The 23,234-nt window shown below is 41.0% G+C and overlaps 1 protein-coding gene across 4 annotated transcripts in view; it reads left to right on the top strand.

Annotated features, from left to right (window-relative positions):
• The window catches only part of SLC25A48 (solute carrier family 25 member 48), a 36,321-nt gene that overhangs the window by 4,829 nt on the left and 8,258 nt on the right, over window positions 1-23,234 (top strand). For 3 of the 4 annotated variants that reach the window (XM_043521152.1, XM_007053582.3, XM_043521150.1), the window contains exons 3-6: window positions 5,284-5,355; window positions 9,599-9,851; window positions 18,715-18,963; window positions 21,005-21,138. In XM_043521152.1, coding sequence (XP_043377087.1) covers window positions 5,284-5,355; window positions 9,599-9,851; window positions 18,715-18,963; window positions 21,005-21,138 — 708 coding nt within the window. Of the gene's footprint in view, window positions 1-5,283; window positions 5,356-9,598; window positions 9,852-13,590; window positions 13,624-18,714; window positions 18,964-21,004; window positions 21,139-23,234 lie in introns of all 4 variants that reach the window. The other variant, XM_043521151.1, reaches the window with a different exon arrangement.

The raw sequence follows: 23,234 nt of genomic DNA, 5'->3' as shown, positions 1-23,234 counted from the left end.
TCACTGACTGCAGAAGCAGTGCCAGTGCATTAACAAATGACATTGGGAAGCCAATGTTCAGAGCCGAGTATGTACAGCAGGAACTGTGTGTTGGCTACGTTGTCTATGAATGCCTCTGGAAATACTGTTTGCTTACATCCCAGAGAGGTGTCTTCCTTTAAGTCCAGCAATATATGGCTTTGATGTCATCATAGTGTGTGGGTGATGGACATTGACAATGTACGTTGTTGGGAGCGTTTGAGTTATGTTTGTTCAGGAGCTGCCAAGTAACAAGTAGTGCATTTTTCAGTGCTTATAAAGACAACTGTCAAGCTGACACCTCTGTTACATTTGGTTCTGGATGTCGTTTGGGAATACCAAGTAGGCAGTTTTGTTACTTTTCCAAATTGGAGGGGGAAGGAATCTAACCAATATTGAACTACAAAGTGAGCATCTGAACAGTGTTTACCTATGAACATAGTGTCCAGTGGAATAAGGAATGAAGGTTTCCTCTTTCTGGGAGCTGAGAAACTTGGGTAAATACATGCATTATTTCATGTATATTAAGTTACCAGCATGGCAATTCTCGACAAACAAACCAAACACTTGGTTCAGCAGTTTTTTTCCCTTCCCCATCCCCTAAAATCCAAGCAAGTTTTTTCCCTTGCTTTATGAGGTCATGTCTATAAATGGTCTTAGCTTCATTCACCTTTCACTCCACATCTTTCATTTTACCCTTTATACACCAGAACCTTCTTGAGTAGTGTTTAGGCACTGTTGCTGTTCTCAGCTTTTGCATGTGATTCGAGATGCTGGGTCTTCTCCAAGACAAAAGCCAATTTCACTAATGAAACCAGAGAATAAACTAGAAAGCTGCTCCTATGCTCATGTCAGGGGAGGACTCCACATGCACCTTCAAATTAGCAATTATCCCCTTTTGATCTGTTCACTTTGTTTATTCTAACCAATGGCTTCACATCCTTCTCCATGCTGGCAGGAGCAGCTTACACGAGCTGTCTCCTTATGGTTGTCCAAAGTCAGGGTTCTAAACTAGAACCCAAAGAAAAGACCATTCTAAGACTCTGTTAAAGAGAAAGCCCTCCCTAGTCATTTGCTGGGACATTCCCTTTCACTTGTGTTACCTCTGTTGGGTCACTGGTTGCTTTTCCTTGCCTCTGCTTATTTTTAGTGACTGTTGCTTTTGTTAATTTTAGGTGGCTTTCATTTCTAATAAGCCACGGTATGCATTATAGCAGTAGAACACACTTATCCAGCTTCTTCAAGGGCATGCCATCAGTGTCATTTTGAACTGGAGTCTGTTTCAATTCAGAATAAGGTTTAACTGCTATGCCTGCAGTGCTTTCACGGCTCACTCATGTGGAGAGAAGCACATTGAATGTTGTATTCACTTGCCACTGCAGTTACCCAAGTCAGACTAACATGTGACGAATGCTTTAATTAATGAATTTGTTTATTCACAGATATTAGTTTGCATTCTTCTCTCTTATATATCACAAGCCAGTTTCACACACTGGCCATGCAGGTAAGAGTCCTCCAAGTGAAAATATAATTCTTTGCATTCATGCATGATGATGAACCTTTAGCGTGTATAAAAACAGTTCTGCATTTTAAGCATACAATGATGATGGCCCTGATCCTCCAGTCTGGCTGACCTGCACTCAAATGGGATCTTTATACCAGCTATGTGCTCCCAGATCTTGGGGCCAGTCAGAGAAGCCTCAGTGTAACAAGATGCTTTGCTGAATACTTTTATCCCTCCTTATTTCCAGAAGAAAATCTCATTACACTGTGGGAGGTTTCAAACTCTACCTCTCCTGCACTGCAGAGTGACTGCTATTGAATGACACTGAGTTTCTGTAAGGAACAACCGGTGGAATTTTAAGGATCCGGGATAGGAGATACAATACTGTAAACCTGGAATAGCGAAATCTAAGAGGTATCGTTGGTTGTTAGGGTAGCAAGGCTACTCAAGTCTGAAATCCTTGTTGTGCCATAAATTAAAATGTAATATGGAGGAATAAGTTCCAAAGGAAACTGGTGTAATAAATTCAGGACCAAATTGTCCACTAGTGTAAATCCATTGACTTCAATAGAATTATACCAGCAGAAAATTCAACCCTCACTGTTAGTACGCAGAGGACAGTTTAGTTAAAGAATACTCTCTGTCATGAGAAGAGATTATCCTTTGTTACTCCAAAACGCATTAACTTTAACCTCTAGGAACCCGGTTAGTGTGTAAAAGAAAAGAAAACAAACCTGAGGAGATGAAATGGAAAAACCCCATGTTAAGGACGCAAATCCGTACAAGAAAGAATTCAGAGTCACAGTAAGCAATAACCATGATGGCAAGGGCAAGGCTTACCCTTGCAAATAGCCATTCAGGCCCATATCTATGCAAATATCTGAGTTACTCCTGCCATGATGGTAACTGGATGCACAAATCGGGTATGCCGCTCTCCACACAACTGCAATTCTGTGCCTGTCTTTTTGAAATCGAGACCGACTATATGCGGTATATGAACAGCAGCTGCCGCCTGCCTCTAGAATGGCGAGTGTTTAAAAAGGCGGGTGAAAATATTTCTCTTTGATTGCACATTTTTAAAAAAATTATGGACCATTCCTCCATGGACTCATTTTGTTACATGAGGAGTTATGTGCATCATGTCCTATACATCAAGACGACGGCATATGGCAATGGCACTCCTCTCAGTATTCTAGATAAACCTGCAAAGCTTGGGGTTAGTCTCTCACTCCTCTGGGGCTAGGATCCCAGTGATGATTCCTGCAGTCGCTCATTCAGCGCTTTCAACGTGAAAACTCCTCTCCATGGTTCGTCTGTGGCATGTCCTTCAGCGAGTTCTCAATATTCATCTTAAATATATAGCATAGATAGCTATTGATATAGCCAGAGTAAAATAGCTGGGGACTTCTGCTTGCTAAAGAAATTGGGTGCAATATGAAATGTCCCATTCATTCTTGGAGGGAGAGGTTGCTGCTGCCAGCTATGCTGATTTTGGAGCAACTGGAATGATGTAGACGTTGAGTAGGGATATGGTTGTGTATACGTATTTCATAAGCAACTTTTATCCTGGTCTGGAGAAAATGGCATGCGTTGCTTTCTCAGCTGTTAGTGAGGTGCCATAGTGTGATGATGGTCAGAGGAAGAGGGAGTGGGGAGATGAAGAAGTAGGTATCGAGGGAGGAGGGTTTGCATTGGAGGAAAATGGATAATAGTCTGCAGAAGGGGAAAAGAGTTTTGCCAAATCTGGGGATCCTGTATATGAAAAAAATGTAATTAAATAATGGAAATCGAAGGCCGGGATGAGGGAAATCACCGTTTGCAAGAGAGAGGTCAGAGAGCATTAGTGATGGTTAAATCTTGATCCTACTGAGGCCAATCGCAAAACTCCTTATGTTTCATGTAAGCCTTTGTTTCTTGTTTTTCAAACCTCCTTCCAACTGAAGAACTTGCCAGTGTCACACATTCCAATTTTCTATATGTTGTAAATAACACTTGGGCCAGATCTTTAGCTGGTGTAAAATGGTGTAGCTCCACTAAAACCAGTTATATGTAGCTGGCTGTTCTTTACTGAAAGACAGTTTCCAAACTGTCCGGGTTCTGTTATTCAGAGAGATCCTACCAAACCGCCTACTGATGTGTCCATTCTAAAGACTATTGCGCTGTGACTATATGCTGGGGGCAAGATATGGTGATGCAGATAGCTAGCGATAGGGCATGCTGTGCAGAGGGGTCATGACAAGGGGGAACATGTCATTGCAGATTTAAGGGGTGGATGCAAACACTACAGGGTCATTTAGGCCATCATTCTGTGCAGCCACTTACAGAGGGGGAAAAGGGGTCAGTGCTCTTGATATTAGGATAAAAAACAGGGACTGAATTTCCCCTAAAATAAACCTGCAAGCTAAGAAAATTTGTCAGTTGATTGCAATGACTTTTTTTCTATTAAAAACATGAAAGCAGCTTGATGGATGAGCTATATATGTGAGAGGTGAAATGTCTGTTAAACAATACAGGGTTTGTCATGGTTAATGTGCTGGGTTTCATTACTGCTGTTGGTCCTTTTAGAAAACATATAAATATCTCTTTCCAGAAACAAATCCTCTTGGTTTGGAGCAATGTCTAAAACACCTTTTTTTCATTAGAAGTTAGATATTTCTGAGGCTTGGAATGATTGCCTTGGCTCCATTTAATGTTTAGACATCTAGCGTGAAATTCACCTAGCACTGTCAGGGCCATGGAAGGCACCTTACGCAACAGAACTGCTGCAGGTCTGATCTGCAGGGATGGGCAGGTAAAGAGCAGGTAGGTGAGGTACTCTGCACACCCTCCATAAAGTGCAGCTAAGCTCTGCACCAGCTCCACCAGCAATGAGAGTTAGGTTGCAGATGGGGCAAGGCCATTGGATCTATGATCTAGTGGCCACAATCCCCGGTGGAGGAGGTTTAAGGTTTGTGGCACCGATTCAAGCACATATGCTGATGTAGAAGCCATGGAGCCATGACCTAACATATGTTGAGAGTCTGAATTCCAGAAACCTAGCACTCATTTTCTTCTCCTGCCATTTACTTGGACTTTGGGGGAGAGGGTAAGTTTTCCTGCTATTCAAGGTTTCTTTCAGGCATATCGGCTAACTTAAAGGAGAACACATGATAAATGATAAACTACCTGCTACACTCCCTGAAGTCTAATAACAAAAGGCTTAAAATCATAGGCAAGCTTCCACTTACATTAGATTAATAGAATTTAAGGCCAGAAGGGACGATTACGGTCTAGTCTGTCCTTCTGCTATAGAATTTTAGCCAGTGATTCCCACATAAAAGCTATAACTTCTTGTTGATGTAGAGTATATCTTTCAGAAAGCTATCTGATTTTGATTTAAATACTTCAGGTAACAGAGACTCCACTGCATTCCTGGGTAGCTAATAGTCTCCTTTGCAAATGATATTATTCTGCATAACACATGTGCTAATGATTCTGTGCAGAGTTGGGAGGCCTGGCCTTTCCATATTTCAAACCAGTGTGACAATCATGGATTCTGGATGAAGCAAAGAGCCCCGAACTTCTGAGGTTCTGTTTGGATCCACCACTGGCGCAGTGCAAACTGGGCTGCTGCATGTTTATTTTACTTTATTGTCCCGTTTGTCCTAGGAGCAAAGCCCTAATTTACTGTCAAATCAAAATGTGCATTGTTTGCATAGCATGAGCTTTCACTGAATTGAAAATGCATTGTTTCAATTACATTTCATCAATACATTTTGCAGACTCGCTTACAAGCTGGACAAGGATATGGAAATACACTTAATTGTATCCTTACCGTGTACAGAAATGAAAGTGTAAGTACCTTGGTTTGTCTATAACATGCCAGAATAGAAAATGAAAAAGATATTAAAAGTGATTACAAAACAGTATGCATTCAGTGCAATAGCATTCAAGCCCTTACGTGAAGAACTGCAAGCATCCATCCATCTCCTCTGCCCCAGCTAACCCTGACCTACAAGAGAGACTCCTCCTCCTCAAAGAAGTGCCTAAGGATTTTTGGCCCCTTTGAGTGGGCAGGACACAGGCATGTATGACTTTCAATTTCCTTTTTATTTCCGGAACACTGTTTTTCCCAGAATAAACCTGCTTGTGAGTGGGAGGGCAAACAACCTCTTTCGACACAGGTCCGACCTAGAGCCTAAACTTCGGAAGTACAGAAGTAGACTTTATGCCCAAACCTGCTCCTACTGACCTCACTCACAGAGCTTCCCTGGACTTCACTGGGAGCAGACTAATCTCCTTTCTTGTTACCCTTACTGAGAAATCCAAAGTTGTTCCTAAACCAAATGCTTGTCTACATGGGGAGCTAATGCGCACCTGGGAGGCATGAATTCTAATGCACACCAACACGTTGCACGCTCACTGGCTCATGCAGACCTGTCTGACATACACTAAAAGTTCCCTAGTGCACATTTCAAACAATACTAGGTTTAATGCACGATAGTGAGCTTTTAGTTTGCGCCAGTCAGGTCTACGTGGGCCAGGGAGTATGCCACACATTGGTGTGCATTAGAATTCACACCACCCTGGTGTGCCATACTGCACCCTGTAGACAAGCCCTCAGGTGTCTTGCCCTCTTGTTCAGATTCTGAATTGTTAGAACAGCCAGCCAGGCCCGTTGAAGGTAATTTGGGGCCAAGTTCTGTGTTGACTTAGTCCCCCTGTGACAACATGGAAGTGAATGGAATGGCCTGGGTGTAAATCAGTACAGAAACTGGCTCATAACCCTGACACAGATTTAGGTCTTATGACATTGATGGTCCGATCCTACATTCTTTACTCGGGCAAAACTCCCAGTAAACATTAAGCCAAATGATTATTAGAAACAAGGTTACCCTGGGTAGTACACTGCTGTACCTTCACTGTGCTGTCTAATCCACTTTAATGGGAGTTTTGCCTTAGTGAGGAGTGGAGTGATACCAGAAGAGAATTTGGCCCTAAATATTTATAGTATTTTCCTATGTCTCCAGATTTGCTATATTAAGTATATTCCCTTATGCTGTATAATCTGTGAAAAGCACTGACAGTAATTTCTTAGTGTCCTAAATTCACTTCCATTTTCTAAGTGTAACTGCTCTGCTCCAAGAAACATCTGCTATTCAGTTTCTGCATTTTCAGTCTGACATCCATCTTGGGTTTTAGCTAGCTAGCTAGCTAGCCTGACATGACATTAGTTAAAGAATTGTTGAAAATTTACTTAGGGCATTACATTTCACATCCAATTAGCTCTATGAAAGGATCAAAGAAAACATAGGTTAAAAAAATGACAAGAGAAGTATTCAGTGATCAATTTCCCACACCGTATAAAAGCAGACTTATAATTCCTGGGGAACTGAATTGAAGTGGAGATATGCAAAGTCAAGTATAGCAGAATGTGACTGGAATCCCAGGGGTGCCAGCTGAGGTCACTCAGTTAGAGTGAAATGCAAAGAATGGGGCAGACAATCCCCAAAACTGGTGGATATTCCAATACTTAGATTTACCAAGCCAGCACAAAAAAGCTTCTAATATACCTCACTGGTTACTCAGAAGTCAACAACACAGTTCCCTTAAAGTAACCCAGCCTCAGGCTTCCAGCTAAACACCCAAGTCAAAAATGATGAGGATTAATGAAAATCATATTCATCATATAAAAAAAGCTCTACCAATCTTACTAATCTATTAGAGTTCTACCCTGTTTTACTAATCTATTAGAGTTCTTTGAAGGAGTCAACAAACAGGTGGACAAGGGGGATCCAGTGGACATAGTGTACTTAGATTTCCAGAAAGCCTTTGACAAGGTCCCTCATCAAAGGCTCTTACATAAATTAAGTTGTCATGGGATAAGAGGGAAGATCCTTTGATGGATTGAGAACTGGTTAAAAGACAAGGAATAAAGGATAGGAATAAATGGTAAATTTTCAGAATGGAGAGGGGTAACTAGTGGTGTTCCCCCAGGGTCAGTCCTAGGACCAATCTTATTCAACTTATTCATAAACGATCTGGAGAAAGGATAAACGGTGAGGTGGCAAAGTTTGCAGATGATACTAAACTATTCAAGATAGTTAAGACCAAAGCAGACTGTGAAGAACTTCAAAAAGATCTCACAAAACTAAGTGATTGGGCAACAAAATGGCAAATGAAATTTAATGTGGATAAATGTAAAGTAATGCACATTGGAAAAAATAACCCAAATTATACATATAATGTGATGGGGGGCTAATTTAGCTATCACTAATCAGGAGGAAGATCTTGGAGTCATTGTGGATAGTTCTCTGAAGACATCCATGCAGTCTGCAGCGGCAGTCAAAAAAGCAAACGAGATGTTAGGAATCATTAATCTTATTGCCCTTATATAAATCCATGGTATGCCCACATCTTGAATACTGTAGACAGATGTGGTCCCCTCATCTCAAAAAAGATATACTGGCATTAGAAAAGGTTCAGAAAAGGGCAACTAAAATGATTAGGGGTTTGGAACAGGTCCCATATGAGGAAAGATTAAAGAGGCTAGGACTTTTCATCTTGGAAAAGAGGAGACTAAGTGGGGGAGATGATAGAGGTATATAAAATCATGAGTGGTGTGGAGCAAGTGAATTAGGAAAAGTTATTTACTTGTTCCCATAATATAAGAACTAGGGGCCACCACATGAAATTAGTGGGCAGCAGGTTTAAAACAAATAAAAGGAAGTTCTTCTTCACTCAGTGCACAGTCAACCTGTGGAACTCCTTGCCTGAGGAGGCTGTCAAGGCTAGGACTATAACAGGGTTTAAAAGAGAACTGGATAAATTCATGGAGGTTAAGTCCATTAATGGCTATTAGCCAGGATGGGTAAGGAATGGTGTCCCTTGCCTTGTCAGAGGGTGGCGATGGATGGCAGGAGAGAGATCACTGATCATTACCTGTTAGGTTCACTCTCTATGGGGCACCTGGCATTGGCCACCGTTGGTAGACAGGATACTGGGCTAGATGGACCTTTGGTCTGACCCAGTATGGCCATTCTTATGTTCTTAATCCCAAAGGATTGAGCACATTACCTCCCAGATTAATGAATATTCCAGACCTTTCCCAAATACATGCTTACAGCCAATTCTTATTAACTAAACTAAATTTTATTTAAAAAGAAAAGAGAGAGAGAGTATAGGTTAAAAGATCAGTATACATACAGACATGAGTACAATCTTGAGCTTCAGATTCACAGCAGAGATGGTAAGCTTTGTAGATGCAAAGAGTTCTTTCAGAAATAGTCCATAGGTTATAGTCCAATGTTTGTATTCAGGGTGGTCCAGTCAGCACTGGGATCTCTAGACTATCAGGGTTGGAAGGGACCTTGGGAGGTCATCTAGTCTAATCCCCTGCTCAAAGCAGGACCAAGCCCCAATTTTTGCCCCAAATCCCTAAATGACCCCTCAAGAATTGAACTCACAACCCTGGATTTAGCAGGCCAATGCTCAAACCACTGAGCTATGCCTCCCCCCTACCCAGTCCTTGTGGCTTAGGCTTCCGCTACATGAGGGCTCAAGCAGATCCGAGATGACAGGATCAGGACCCACGCCATTTTTTATTCAGTTTCAGGCCCTCTTGTGACAGCTCGGAGTCCCTTGGCAAACAATAGACACTCATTTCCTAAGCATCACCGGTAATTATTCACACAGATCCACATAAAGCAATTGCCTGTTTTTCCACCATTCGCAGATGACTTACTATATATTTCAAAGATAGAGGAATACAGTGATATCCTGTGTTTACAGTTCATTTAAATGTTAAGATGTCCTTTTGATCTCTGAATTAGCAGAATACAGCATAGACAGTGACTGTTTGATTACATTATTGACCTCTACCAATATATATGTAAAAACACAAAAACATAAACATATCTACCCATATGTCTTTAAGGGTTGAATTTCGGTTATTTAGCCTGCAGGATACTTAACACTTTCTGGTCATGTGTCACACAGGGACTGTGGAATTCTAAGGTTTACTGTGAAGTGTGACCAACTAGGAAAAATAATCAAATTGATACATCTCCTTTAACTCTTGCTTTATTTCACTGTTAGGTTGTCGGATTCTTTAAAGGGATGTCTTTCCCATTGGCCAGCATTGCTGTCTACAGCTCGGTGACATTTGGTGTCTTCAGCAATACTCAAAGGTTTATTAGCCAGCAGCGCTATGGAGATTCTAACCATGCCCCGGCACTCTCGGACTTGATTGTTGCCAGCATGGTAGCAGGGGTTGTCTCAGTAGGAATTGGTGGTCCTGTGGACCTAATAAAGATAAGACTACAGATGCAGACACAGCCATTTATTAAAGGTAAGAAGGTTGTTTTTCAGTCTTTTCTGCTTATTCAGATTAATTGAATCTGTGATTCAAGGGTGGATTCACCACTGTTTTGCATCTATTGCGCTTATTGACACTAATGCAAACACTCTACCAATTAGAATTCTCCAATCCCCCAGAGCCTGATCAAAAGGCCATTGGAACCAGTAAAAAGACTCCCATTGACTTCAGTGGCCTCTGGATCAGGCCCTTACACCAATGGATGTGTTCTACAACCACTTTGCACCAACATAAATGACTATGCCAGATGCAAGGCAACAGAGAATCAGGTCTATGGTCCCTAAATTAAATTGTATGCCATAAGATGCTCATAAACTGCAATAAGAAAAGGAGTACTAAAGTGAGCTGTAGCTCACGAAAGCTTATTCTCAAATAAATTGGTTAGTCTCTAAGGTGCCACTAGTACTCCTTTTCTTTTTGCGAATACAGACTAACACGGCTGCTACTTTGAAACCTGTCATAAACTGCAATGAATCCAGAAAGATTTTAATTTGCAGCAGTTGCACCAGCCAAGCCTTGAAGGAGAGGTGATCAGCCACGGATTAGACAGTGCATTAAAGGCACAGTCACCTGAGACACAGGGTAACCTTTGTTTTCAGTAATAGTCTGATTTTTTGTTTGTTTGTGGAACAAGTGACCCAACAGGAGGTGGAACAATGTGAGCCAATCCTGCAGTCTTTCCTCAAGCTTCAATTGCCATTTTGCCTGAATAAGCACTGATGATGGACTATAGTATTTGGCTCATGGTAGTATCCTCTCACCATTTATCATTAAGATCCACACTGTTGAGAATGATTTTTTTTTCCTATAGATTTGCTACACAAGAACACATTGTATAATGCAACTGAGACTGCAAGATGGAGTCTAGTTTATGGGCATTTTCATCCTTTGTTCCTTCGGCAAAAACTGCCTCTGATGTCCATAGGAGTTCTAGGGGCAGAAAGCAAGAGAATATTCAAACCCTTTGTGTTCATATAACTCCCATTAATGTTAAGAAGAGCAACTATGCTTATCAAGTAGATTAAAAAAATTCTCCATTTTCAAGCACGTTATTTAGAATCTAGGCTACAGGAAAACAGAACGCTCAGGGTAAAAAAATCTCTAATTCAGTTCTGTCACTAGGTAAGTGTTGTATGCTAGGTCAATACAAAGTATCTCCAGAGCATGCCACCCGCTCAGTTATTTAGTTCACATTTAATGCAGTTCAAGGTGGGATTTTTGGAAGTGCTCATTGTTGGCCTAACTCTGCTCCCATTGAAGTCACTGATAAATTGTCGTCAATAGGAGCAGAGTCGGCGCAAAGGTGAGCACTCATAAAGATGATACACACAGTCTGAAAAAGGAGACAAATATATGAAATTGGGAGGCATTGCATCTAACTGTTAAAGTCCTAGTGAATTATCTCCACAGAAACCCCCTTTACATTAAAAGTTTGGGCAAGAACTAACTTTGCATTTTTAACAAATTAAGTTTGTCCTTTGTGCCTTTTCACCACCCCACCTCTCTCAGGAAAGCTTACTCCAGCCTGAGACGGTAGGAAAGCAGCTTTCCTGAAGACAAAATAGATGCATGGTTTAGGGTTTGAATCTCAGTTCAATGCTAGGGGCCTGAATTTCCTGCATGTTGGCCCCAATGGGTGTTACACCCACCCTGCAGTGGAAGGACTGAGCCTCAGAACATCCACATCTGTAGCAAATTGTGCTATTGTCCTATCACTGAGCATTTTAAAATGAGTACAACACACTTCCAATCAAACCAGTTTTCCTGAGTGAGATTCCTGCCGAAGTTAAGTACAATCCCTCACAACCACCAACAAGATCTGTGAGAGACAAGGAGGGTGAGGGAGTATCTTTGATTAGACCAACTTCTGTTGGTGAGAGAGAGAATGGATATTACCTCCCCCATCTTGTCTCTAATATCCTGGGACCAACTCCGCTACAACAAAACTAGGTGATTGGGCAACAAAATGGCAAATGAAATTTAATGTGGATAAATGTAAAGTAATGCACATTGGAAAAAATAACCCCAACTATACATACAATATGATGGGGGCTAATTTAGCTACCATTAATCAGGAGAAAGAACTTGGAGTCATCATGGATACTTCTCTGAAGACGTCCATGCAGTCTGCAGCGGCAGTCAAAAAAGCAAACGAGATGTTAGGAATCATTAAAAAAGGGATAGAGAATAAGGTGGAGAATATCTTTTTGCCCTTATATAAATCCATAGTGTGCCCACATCTTGAATACTGTTTACAGATGTGGTCCCCTCATCTCAAAAAAGATATACTGGCATTAGAAAAGGTTAAAAAAAGGGCAACTAAAATCATTAGGGGTTTGGAATGGGTCCCATATGAGGAGAGACTAAAGAGGCTAGGACTTTTCATCTTGGAAAAGAGGAGACTAAGGGGGGATATGATAGAGGTATATAAAATCATGAGTGGTGTGGAGCAAGTGAATTAGGAAAAGTTATTTACTTGTTCCCATAATATAAGAACTAGGGGCCACCACATGAAATTAATGGGCAGCAGGTTTAAAACAAATAAAAGGAAGTTCTTCTTCAATCAGCGCACTGTCAACCTGTGGAACTCCTTGCCTGAGGAGGCTGTCAAGGCTAGGACAATAACAGAGTTTAAAAGAGAACTGGATAAATTCATGAAGGTTAAGTCCATTAACGGCTATTAGCCAGGATGGGTAAGGAATGGTGTCCCTAGCCTTGTCAGAGGGTGGAGATGGATGGCAGGAGAGAGATCACTGATCATTACCTGTTAGGTTCACTCTCTCTGGGGCACCTGGCATTGGCCACTGTCAGTAGACAGGATACTGGGCTGGATGGACCTTTGGTCTGACCCAGTATGGCCATTCTTATGTTCTTAACAAGATTTTTGCAGTCCCTCCGTTTTACATACTTTTTTAAAAAAGTGGTTATGGTTGTTATCCAGTGGAATATTTTTAACCACCACTGAATTTAATGATGTTCCACTTTTCTGTGCATGTCAGAGAACTTCTCTTACAGAAGTCCAATGGGGAATCAAAACTAAATTAACTCGTATTTGCTGAATCCTCCCGCTTGCCAAGAACATCAGTGACACAGTTTTTCCTGTGTGAGGGAGGTGGCAAGACTAAATTTTGCTTGCTGCCCTAAGGCACTGATGAACCTAGAATCTTTTCTTGTTCAAATTGTAGTTGTTAGTAATTCTAGCACTATTTCCACTCCTTTGGCTTCACCTGTTCTTATTTCAAGGCAGGACACTCTTTGAAACCTTTGACCTATTTGAATCCTCTGCCCATAAACTATTCACTCAGTCCCGTGGCATTCATGGTATTCTACAAAATATAACATTACACAAAGTTTTCAAAAGCAAAACCTTGTGCCAGTTGATCATCACAAACATAAAATATTGCGGCTGAGCTTATCTGTAAACAGACTTCTCCATCTGGGGAAAAAGCAAATTCTCCCACTTGCCCATCAGTGGAGTACAGCCACACAGCACAGTTTTGCCTGGCATCCCTCCTCAATATGGAACAAAGTCCCAGGCGCTCCCCTCAGCTCTTTATACATAGAAACTTTTTTGGTTCTTAAAACCAAAAGCAGTGATAATGATGTGCCTGGTCCTGAAAAGCTGCCATGTGCAACCTGCCACAGGCTTAAGCATTTATGGTTATACATGATTCATAAATATGATTCCCACCTCTTTTCATTCCTTCAACAGTCAGAAGCTTTCCATCACTGCAGGCAGTTGCAGGTAAAACTGAATGAAGATTTTTTAGGTTAAAGGGGAATGTCTTGATGATGTTTTTTATGAGAAATAAAATCACTATAGAAATACACTGCTTAAGGGCCTGATCGGAAGTCCATTGGAGGCTTTCCATTGACTTCAGTACTGCCAAAATTCTGAATTATTTAACTTTGAAAAACAGCAACCTACTTCCCAGAATTCATTGTTCTATACCAGGATAATACAATTGCTACTCTTGGTGTACCATTCTCACTGTAGGAATTGTAATAGCTCTATTAATTCGGCCTTGGGTCCTTAGGAATCATAGTGCCAATGACTGTGCAAGTCCCATTGTGTGGGTGTTATTTGACTCTTTTATTGTATTATTTTTACATTACTGTTCTGAAAAAGCTATATTCCAAACCCTTATGCATCACAGAGAGGGAAGGCATGCTTTAAGAATGGTGAGACCATATGTCTAATCCAGTTAATACCTTAGAGCACAGAGGTGCTGAGATCTGTCATTGCTTCAATATTACAAAGATATCAGAAATGATGAAACAACAGATAACTGGGTATAAAAGCCATGACAACTTGGCTCATTTCTAAAAATCTTGGACCAGATTCTGCCTATTTCGAGGATGGTTCCAGTTGGTATGTGAGGCATTGCGAATACAGGATTGCTGAGATTTGGGAAGGCAAATACAAAGGGCACTGAGTTATTTCTAGGGTTATTTTCTTGAGTTGTTTCTATTTATGCTGGGCAGAGCAGGCAAAACTGTGATAGAAACTTGGGGAGCTTAATTATAAGGGTTGTCGATACACAGTGAGAAGCAGTGACTAAGTCTCTTTGAAGACTTACTTCCATATTTAGAGGGTAGCTGGTGTTGGAAGGGGAGCAGAATTGTGGTTTTTGTTAGATCATAATTTTGAGTGTGTTCCAGTAGTGTATAGAGCAGGCACCCAGGAGCAAAACATTTGCTGTACTTTGTGTCCCCAGATAAAGGAGCAAAGTGTTTTCTAACAGGATACATGTTTAACTGGGGCTAAAGAGGTTTAAAAGATGCTCCTGGTTAGGGAAGAGTCAACTGTTTCTCATCAAAATGTGCATGGTCTGAATACCCGAAAAGAGAGCCCTACACCTTGACCCCAAATTGTGTGAGTGACAGAGGAGAAGGAGAGAGAGCAGAGGCGGAGAGAAATATATAAAAAACATAGAAACAGTTTGTTCCGTTTTTCTTTACTTGTTTTTCCCAGTCCAAGTAAATAAAGGTTTCAAAGTCAATGACTAAGGGCTGTGGGGAGGGGTCTGAGAGTTCTGGACAGATGAGTTAGCACAAATAAATAAGTACTCTATCCTGGTAACAAAAAACAAACAAAAAAGCAGTGATGTTTTTCTCTAACCACCCCTGCTCTAGCAAACCGCAGAGGAATGGGCCAGAGAGGAGGCTGTGATTGAGGAGTAGAGAAAATGCCATGCCCTTTAACCTGCGAATAACTAGGGCAAGATATCAAGTGGGTACTTTCCATCTGACACAAGCGTTCTATATAAAAGGAAACCTATTGCCACGTCCAGGAGGTTGCCGTGTTAGGGAGGTGGCGTTTTGTCAGCAGGGTGGGCAAACCTGCAAAGATACAAGACTCAGCTACTGTAAGTCCTGCAACTTTTTGAGCACCAAAAATAAGCGGTCTGGGTCAGGGACTGTTTTGTTGTTCTGTATTTGTACAGCACATGGCACAATGGGGTGCTGGTCCACGATGAGGGCGCCTCAGCATTACCAAAATACAAATGATGATAAAAAGGAGAAAAGAGAAAGGTGCTGTTGAAAACTGAATATTATTTTCATGAGTCCAGCAATGACTCCGGCTATCTGCGGTACTTAAAATATTTACAATCTAACTATTAATTAACATCAAAGCCATGGTCGTAGATTATACTAATCACATTATGCTTTGCTATAAATGACAGTATAATGGCAAATGCCCCTGGCTAGCCTAGGTGATATTATCTATGTTGTTGAGGCATGGAAAGCTAAGAAATGCAGTCTGATGTTTTTCCTGGTAAGGTCAACAATGTGGAAATGTTGGATTTCAGGCCCACGGTTGTTTTTGAGATTAGGTTAGTCATTTCTCAAAGATATGGTGGAACTGTACAGTATTCGGATATGTTTGCTCAGGCAAGCAGCTGAGGCAAATGACCAATGGGCTATCTTAGTGAACTAGGTGTTCTAAAGGGCAAGTTTGAATTCACATCAGGAATCTGATTTCAGGCTTCAGGTTCTCATATGAAGGTAACTGTTGGTCAAAATGGCTTTATGCCTTTGTGTATATGGAATCACTGAAACATTATTTTAATTCTAAGACCAGAACCCTCTTTAAGCAGCTTCCTGAAGTTAAATTTGGTTAGCGCTGAATTCAGACTCTGAAAGTCCTAGTGCCAGCCAAAAGGACCTCTCCTCCCTCTGGATCTGGAACAATTGCACCTAAACTCTTGAGCCCGCTCCCCTGCCGGTGTAAATCATTATAGCTTCATTGCATTGCTTTCTGGGCATCGCAGGGTGATTTTGACAAGCAAGAAGCAGTTCAGAGAAGAGCTACTTAAATAAGGAGGGATTTGTTACGTCTATAAATGTCTAAGGGTATAAACACTGGGCAATGTAGAGCGTGGCACTTGAGACCATTCCTAGTCTTCATGAGATGAAATTCAGAAGGGGAAAAGTTGAGCTGGTATCAGGCAAAGTGTCCTGACAGCAAGATGCAGTAGGTGGTGGAATTGTCTCCCATATGAAACAATGAGATTTAAATCACTTTTTCTGGAACGTAGTGTTGCCATCGTTTCAACCACTTCAACAGCAGATGGTTAAAGGCCATTCATTTGGGACATTTAATACTAGCTTGGACAAAATACTAATAGAAAACGTGCTTTATGGCATACTGCTGACGAGCAGGAGGTGGGCGGGGTGAGACCACAGGTCTTTTCTGTTTTGTATTCCTGTGATTGTCTGTTTTTAACTCGAGGCAGGTGTTCAGCTGTGTCACTTCAGTCAGCTGCCTGATTGAGTCAGCAGTAACAAACGATGCTCTTTAGAAGGTGGGCTTCTTTTGTGTAGTTCCCCAGTATGAGCTGGGTTAATCAGCAATAACATGGCATTCTAAAAATGTTAATGGATTTTCTAGAACCTCTTATAGGAACAGCACCCAAAATATTGGCTTTTAATTCACTCTGTTATGATCTTTCTCTCTTTCAACTTGTTGAATTTTGCTCCAGACCAAAGGCCACTGGTAATGGGCTGAGAGACAGACCACGACTGACATACTGTATAAAATGCAAAGAAAAGGGTCCCAAATAGACATGTGAAGAATAGGCAATAGTTTTGCTTCTTGCTGAGCTTGTAGGAATACTTGAAAAAAAGCCCACAACCAGCAATGTATTGTTTCCTGACTCTAAGTACATAGACACAACTTTTCTTTGCAAACATTCAGGTTCAGATGTACTAGAAGATTGATTCAGCTAATCTCTCATGTTGAATGTCCAAAGTCTGATCTCTCTGATCCCAGTGTATATCTGGAGTAACTACAATGACATCAATGACTCTGTTGTTCAATTACACCAGTGTATCAGAGATCAGAATTTGGCCTAATATATTTATTGCAATGAAGAGCTATTTGGAATCATCATTAATGCTGGCAGCTGAGACAGAAAATAAAAGTGTAGCTTGAGCTCCTGGAAAGCTGTCATGTCTGACAATGATTTTGATTGTAAGTAGTGAGTTCTGAACTCAAAGGCCAAATATTAGTGTCCTACTAAGATTTTTATTGTTAGCTGCTAGTACTCCTTTAATATAAGTTTTTCAGTCTCTCTCTTTGCTATGTACTGGTATATATATTTCATTAGGATGTGTGACAGAGAGAGAGAGTATATCTGTATTTATACAGTAGAATCTCAGAGTTATGAACACCAGAGTTATAAACTGACTAGTCAAGCGCACACTTCATTTGGACCTGGAATTATGCAAACAGGCAGCAGCAGAGACCAAAAAAAAAAAAAAATGCACAGTACAGTCCAGTGTCAAATGTAAACTACTAAAAAAATTAAGGGAAAGTTTAAAAACAAGACTTGTAAGGTAAGGAAACTGTTTCTATGCTTGTTTCATTTAAATTAAGATGGTTAAAAGCAGCATTTTTCTTCCGCATTGTAAAGTTTCAGAGCTATATTAAGTCAACGTTCAGTTGTAAACTTTTGAAAGAGCGGCCATAACGTTTTGTTCAAAGTTAGGAACAACCTCCATTCCTCAGGTGTTTGTAACTTTGAGGTTCCACTGAATCTCACGGAAATACATATACTTACCAAAGAGAGCTACGGTGAAGAGCTTAGGGGGAATGATAAACATTCTATTAGAATACCAATATTTGACGTATATGTACCAGAGAGATGCATCTATCATCTGTAACTTTATATCACTGCCTATAGAATTTATTTCTAGTGTTTATCCACAAAAGGTTTGCACACAAGAGAGATCTGGTATCCTGACAATCTCTGTTCATTACATACAAGTGGAATGAATGGTGACATTAAAAAATATTTGAAAAATAGTTGCCGGGGTAGCTGTAGCAATAAACTTCAAAGGGAATACATTTTTTACCAGGTGGAAATGACACCCAAGGCAGGATATCCACAGGCAGGCACAAGTTAGCCTAGGCCAGCATAATAATGAGCCCATTTCTTTGGGTAGAGATCCAGTGAGATTTATATTGCTGATCTCCAATACAGAACAGATTTCTGATTTTGGGGAAAAAATTCTTAATGAAAAACACACACACAAATGAGGGCAAAGCACTCTGCATCTTAGAAGTTCCTGGCTTTTGTCAGCTTCTTTAATAACTGTCCTGTTATTAAAATATTAAGGGGGCTTTTGGTATTTAATTAGCAATACTATATAAAATACAATAAGTTTACATATTTTCTTTAATTTAAAACATTTGGGTAACGTTTTCAAAAATGCCAAAGTCACTTCGGTGTCAAAATTGCCAACTACATAAGGGAAGTTAAACAAACTAAAATGTGAGAATGCCCAAAGTATGTGCAGTTGTTAAAATGATTTGTATCTGTTTTTGCAGCAAACATAAACTTAAGGCACAGGGCAACTGGGTTTCCCGCATACAGAGGCCCAATTCACTGTGTTAGTTCAATCCTTCGGCAGGAGGGCTTAGCAGGAATATACCGAGGTGCCGGCGCAATGCTTCTGAGGGATGTTCCTGGGTATTGCCTATACTTCATCCCTTATACATTTCTCTGTGGCTGGATTACTCCTGAGGGATGCATATCTCCTAGTCCCTCTTCTGTGTGGATAGCAGGAGGTATAGCAGGTATGGTCATTTTTGTTTCACAAGGTTGGGAAACAAATTAACATGAAGCTTAATCTAAACTTCAGAAACGTTATAGAAGTCGTACTAGTAAGTATTAGTCAGATCCTTGCCATACCCAAAACCAGTAAAAAGCAGAACAGCCAAAGCATTAATTTTATTGGCAGGGTAAGATTTCTTTATTGTGTTTAGTCTTTGTATATTAGGCACAATATATGTACCTGTATATTGGATAATTTTCTGCAAAAATCAATCTGAATCATAAAATGTCAGTGTTTTAAGGCCTTATTTTCTTCTCATTTACACCGCCGTAAATCGGGCCTAGTGTTGTTGAAGTCATTGGAATTACCCTGGAGATTCAGGCCTTTAATGTTGTACTTTTGAAGCAGTGACTTATGAACTCAGGGTATAATCGTGGCCCCTTTCTAGTCAACTGGAATTTTGTCTTTGACTTCAATGGGGCCAGGATTTCACATCAGGCCCCAGTCTGTGTGCAGTGGGACTGCTCATGTGGGTAAAGTTAAGCACCTGTATAACTACTTGCAAGATTAGGGCCTCAGGTTTTTATTTTCTTCTCACTAAGGGCCTGATCCAAAGCCCACTGAAATAATTGGAAAGATTCCCATGGATGTCAATGGTCTTTGCATCAGGCCCTAAGCCTGTGTAATTAGTATCAGCGTCAGTGGACTGCAATTCACTCTTGCCTTTCAGCTTTTTGAATGGCCCATAAGCCTGGAAGGCAGTGTGTTACCCTGTATGTACCTCATAAGGATAAACATGCATCCACAGCAGGAGAAGCCGCAAAACTCAGGGAGTCGTTGTTAATCTTGTCTCAGTGCTGGAGGCTGAAGCCTGCTTTCTCTGTTTATACTGGCCAGTACGACTTTTACATATACATTGAGATATACAAAATTGCCCTTAAATGAGCTAATGGTTTATTTATAATTCCTAAATCTCTGGATCCCAAATGAAGACAGTTACTTATTAGCCTTGGTAATGATTACAACTCACTGGCTCTGTTTCACTTGCAGACAAACAGAGCACTGGTTGATTTGAACAAATTCTCTAGTATGTCAGGACATTGGCACAGCTCTAGGCACACTCCTTCCATCCATCTCCCCCATACAACCCAATCACACAGTCACTGGCATGAAAGACCACAGGTTTCATTATAATACTGAATTAATATGCATGAGCCTTTCTCAAACCATTAAATCTCTCAGCATGGAAACATCACATTCCAGAAGCAAAAAGGGAGCAAAAAGAGGACTAGGTTTTCTATACGTGAGCAAGATCCTGAGTAACTGGAAGACCTCAGTCATAAGCGATGTAAGCCCCACTGACCTTTGCAACCAGGAAAAACATCCCATCCGATTGTGGAGTAATCAACAGGATTCAGATTCAGTCCATCCCCATGTGATTAAACCAGTACCTCATCCACACCCACCTTCTTAACCCAATGCCCTCTTTCTCAATATACCCCCAGGATTCCAGTTATTTTAAATTGCTTCTATTAGCAACCTAAATTGGTTAGAAATTGGGTACATTTTTGTAGATTGTGGAGCCTGGGAAGTTTTGAGGTTGGGGGCGGGAGAGAGCCTTTCTTCACAAATTTGTACTAAGTGATACTTTCTCAAGTCTTAGTCCTGGGCACTGCAGCAGTATCTCCACACACAGGGGTACTTCTGATCTGCCTGTAATTGGTTACCTGCCTTGCTCTTTACCTGTGTTACACTGACAACCAGTTCCTCAAACAGTTTGTCCAGAAATGTGGTACATTACCCCCAGAAATGCTGTGTTGATGCCAGAAATGCTACTTTACACTATCATTCCAGTGTATTCATCCTTCTTGGAAGTGCCACCAACTGGATACACTAGGTGAGTGGTGAATTAGTGGGGGTAGCAGGCTGGGGTTAAGGAAAGGTGTGTATAGGCATGCACTAGCAGAGAGTATATTATTACCCACATATCTCCAGGCATAATCACCGCAGCACGGTTGCACCGCAGCAGTATACAGAAGGAATTCTCTTTTCCTTATTTCTAGGAGCAATTTCCTGGGGGACTGCTACTCCGATGGATGTTGTGAAAAGTCGACTTCAAGCTGATGGGGTTTATTTAAACAAATACAAAGGAGTCATTGATTGCATCTCCCAGAGCTACCATAGTGAGGGCTTAAAAGTAAGTGGTATTGCAAGAAAAAAATTGCTACTAGGCATTAATCTTTAGTGAAAAATGAAATGGCTGTTATCCAAACTGCAGTTAGACAATCAATCATTAAAGCCAGTACAATTAATTACAAGTCATAATATTGATGACAAGAATATGTCCTAAAGAACCAAAGATTTAAATGATGTAAGGTCAGGTTCTGCTACCCATTTTGAGTAGTACTTTACTCCATGGGAAACATCACTGAAATTAAAAGGTTTAATTGAGACTAGAGTGCTATTCATCATGAGGTTAAACGCTGGCCCCATTAAAGTCAATGGGAACATTGCGACTGACTTTGCTAGGACCAGGATTTCACCCAGAATTATTATGTACTTAGTTATTCTTGGATAAGATTTGATGGGTCTGTTTCTCTGATGCCCTTTAGCACCTAAAGTCGTTTCACGCAAGGAGGAAGTGGGTGTAAAAAGCTGTTAAATTGGAACGGCAGAGAATGAAGCCCAACGGGTTTACTGTATTATACACCGACGATGACTGAACATTGCGTCATTGTCTCTGACACTTGAATGCCATGTGCATCTTAAGCCTTCATCAAAACATTATGTAGTTCTTAACTAAAGAGTGCTAAATTCCAAGTTCTGAGAGGAAAAATAACCAATTAGAAAAATAACTGGCAAATGTACAATTGTCAGCCGCTAAATATTTGGCATCTTTTTGCAACATGCCAGTAGGTCAGACCAACAGCCACAGAAGCTCAGAGTCTGATCCTTTTCCCAGATGAGGGCTGTTTCCACCTTTTATTCTCACTCATATGACGCAGGGGAGTATGGAGCATGGACAAATATACAGCAAGTAACCATGTAAAACAATGATTGGACAGTCTCAGGAATAAGGGCTGCAGGAATTCAGCATTTTGTCTTTCTGATCTTACCCCATCTACACTTGATGGCCAAATTTCAATGTACAGAGTCTGCAGCCAGTCATGGTTGTGCTGCTGTCACTTCTGGTGCTAGGAGAGGGAATCTGCAGGTCCACCAGAGAGCTGAATACAAGGACAGTTTCATAAGGAAAACCTATTTCTGTCAGTGTCCTATTGGGTGAAAACAAAGTAATGGAGCATTGCTGGGAGATGTCGAACCCTGATTTGGATGTTTAAATTAGGGGAGATAGAAACAGGATTGTTAAAACCCCAAGTAACCTCGGAGTGTACAAAAAGGAATTGTGGCCCCTTTGCCCACTCAGTATCCTGCGTGTTCATTCTGAATATAAGAAGATCAAGTCCTAAGGCCTTTCTCTGTAAATCTCAATTGATATTTATCTTTGTCCTTGAATGTGACTTTTAAAAAATGCGGACAGGAGTCACACCTTTGTCATATAAAATTCCATCATCTCTAAAAAACAAAACACACAACTCTCCCACCCCATAGTACAAACTCCACCATGTTCAGATACTCTATTGTACATTTCAGTGGCATAAGGCACTGGGGCTTAGGTGGTGTGGCCTAGCGGTTACACCTGGGCTCAGGTCTGACCACCATGGGTGGTAGCTGCCGGGCAGGAGCTGGGCCACTCAGAGGGCCACAGGGTATTGTCACTCTGAATCTCTTGGGCTGTACATCCTGTAGTGCCTACTCTGCATACTGCTCTCTGGGTGTACTATTGCTTGGCCTCCTGGTGGCACCGTGGGATTATCAGTTGTTCCAAGCTTTGTAAAGCTGGGTTCTATTCCCTGGGTCCTTTTTATTTGATTAGCAAATTTCTGGATTTCAAAGAAAATGCTGGCTAGTTATTTTAAATGATAGACTTCCTAGTACTGGACTACAATCAGGCAAAATTCCTTTTTTCTTGTCTAAGTTTTCCCTTTGTAAGGACTGAAGGATTTTTTAAATGCATTTATTTTGTAGCCGGTATCAAGCGGAGTGCCCCAGGGGTCTCTCCTGGAGCCTGTTTGGTCCAACATCTTCATTAGTGATCTGGATGATGGGATGGTTTGCACCTTCAGCAAATTCACGGATGACACTAAGTTGTGGGGAGAAGTAGATACGCTGGAGGGTAGGGATAAGATCCAGAGTGACCTACTCAAATTGGAGGATTAGGCTAAAAGAAAT

This window comes from Chelonia mydas, chromosome 8, assembly GCF_015237465.2.
Source record: "Chelonia mydas isolate rCheMyd1 chromosome 8, rCheMyd1.pri.v2, whole genome shotgun sequence".
Taxonomy (NCBI): Eukaryota; Metazoa; Chordata; order Testudines; family Cheloniidae; genus Chelonia; species Chelonia mydas.
Note: the sequence above shows the minus strand (reverse complement) of the source record. Positions and strands in the feature narration are given on the sequence as shown.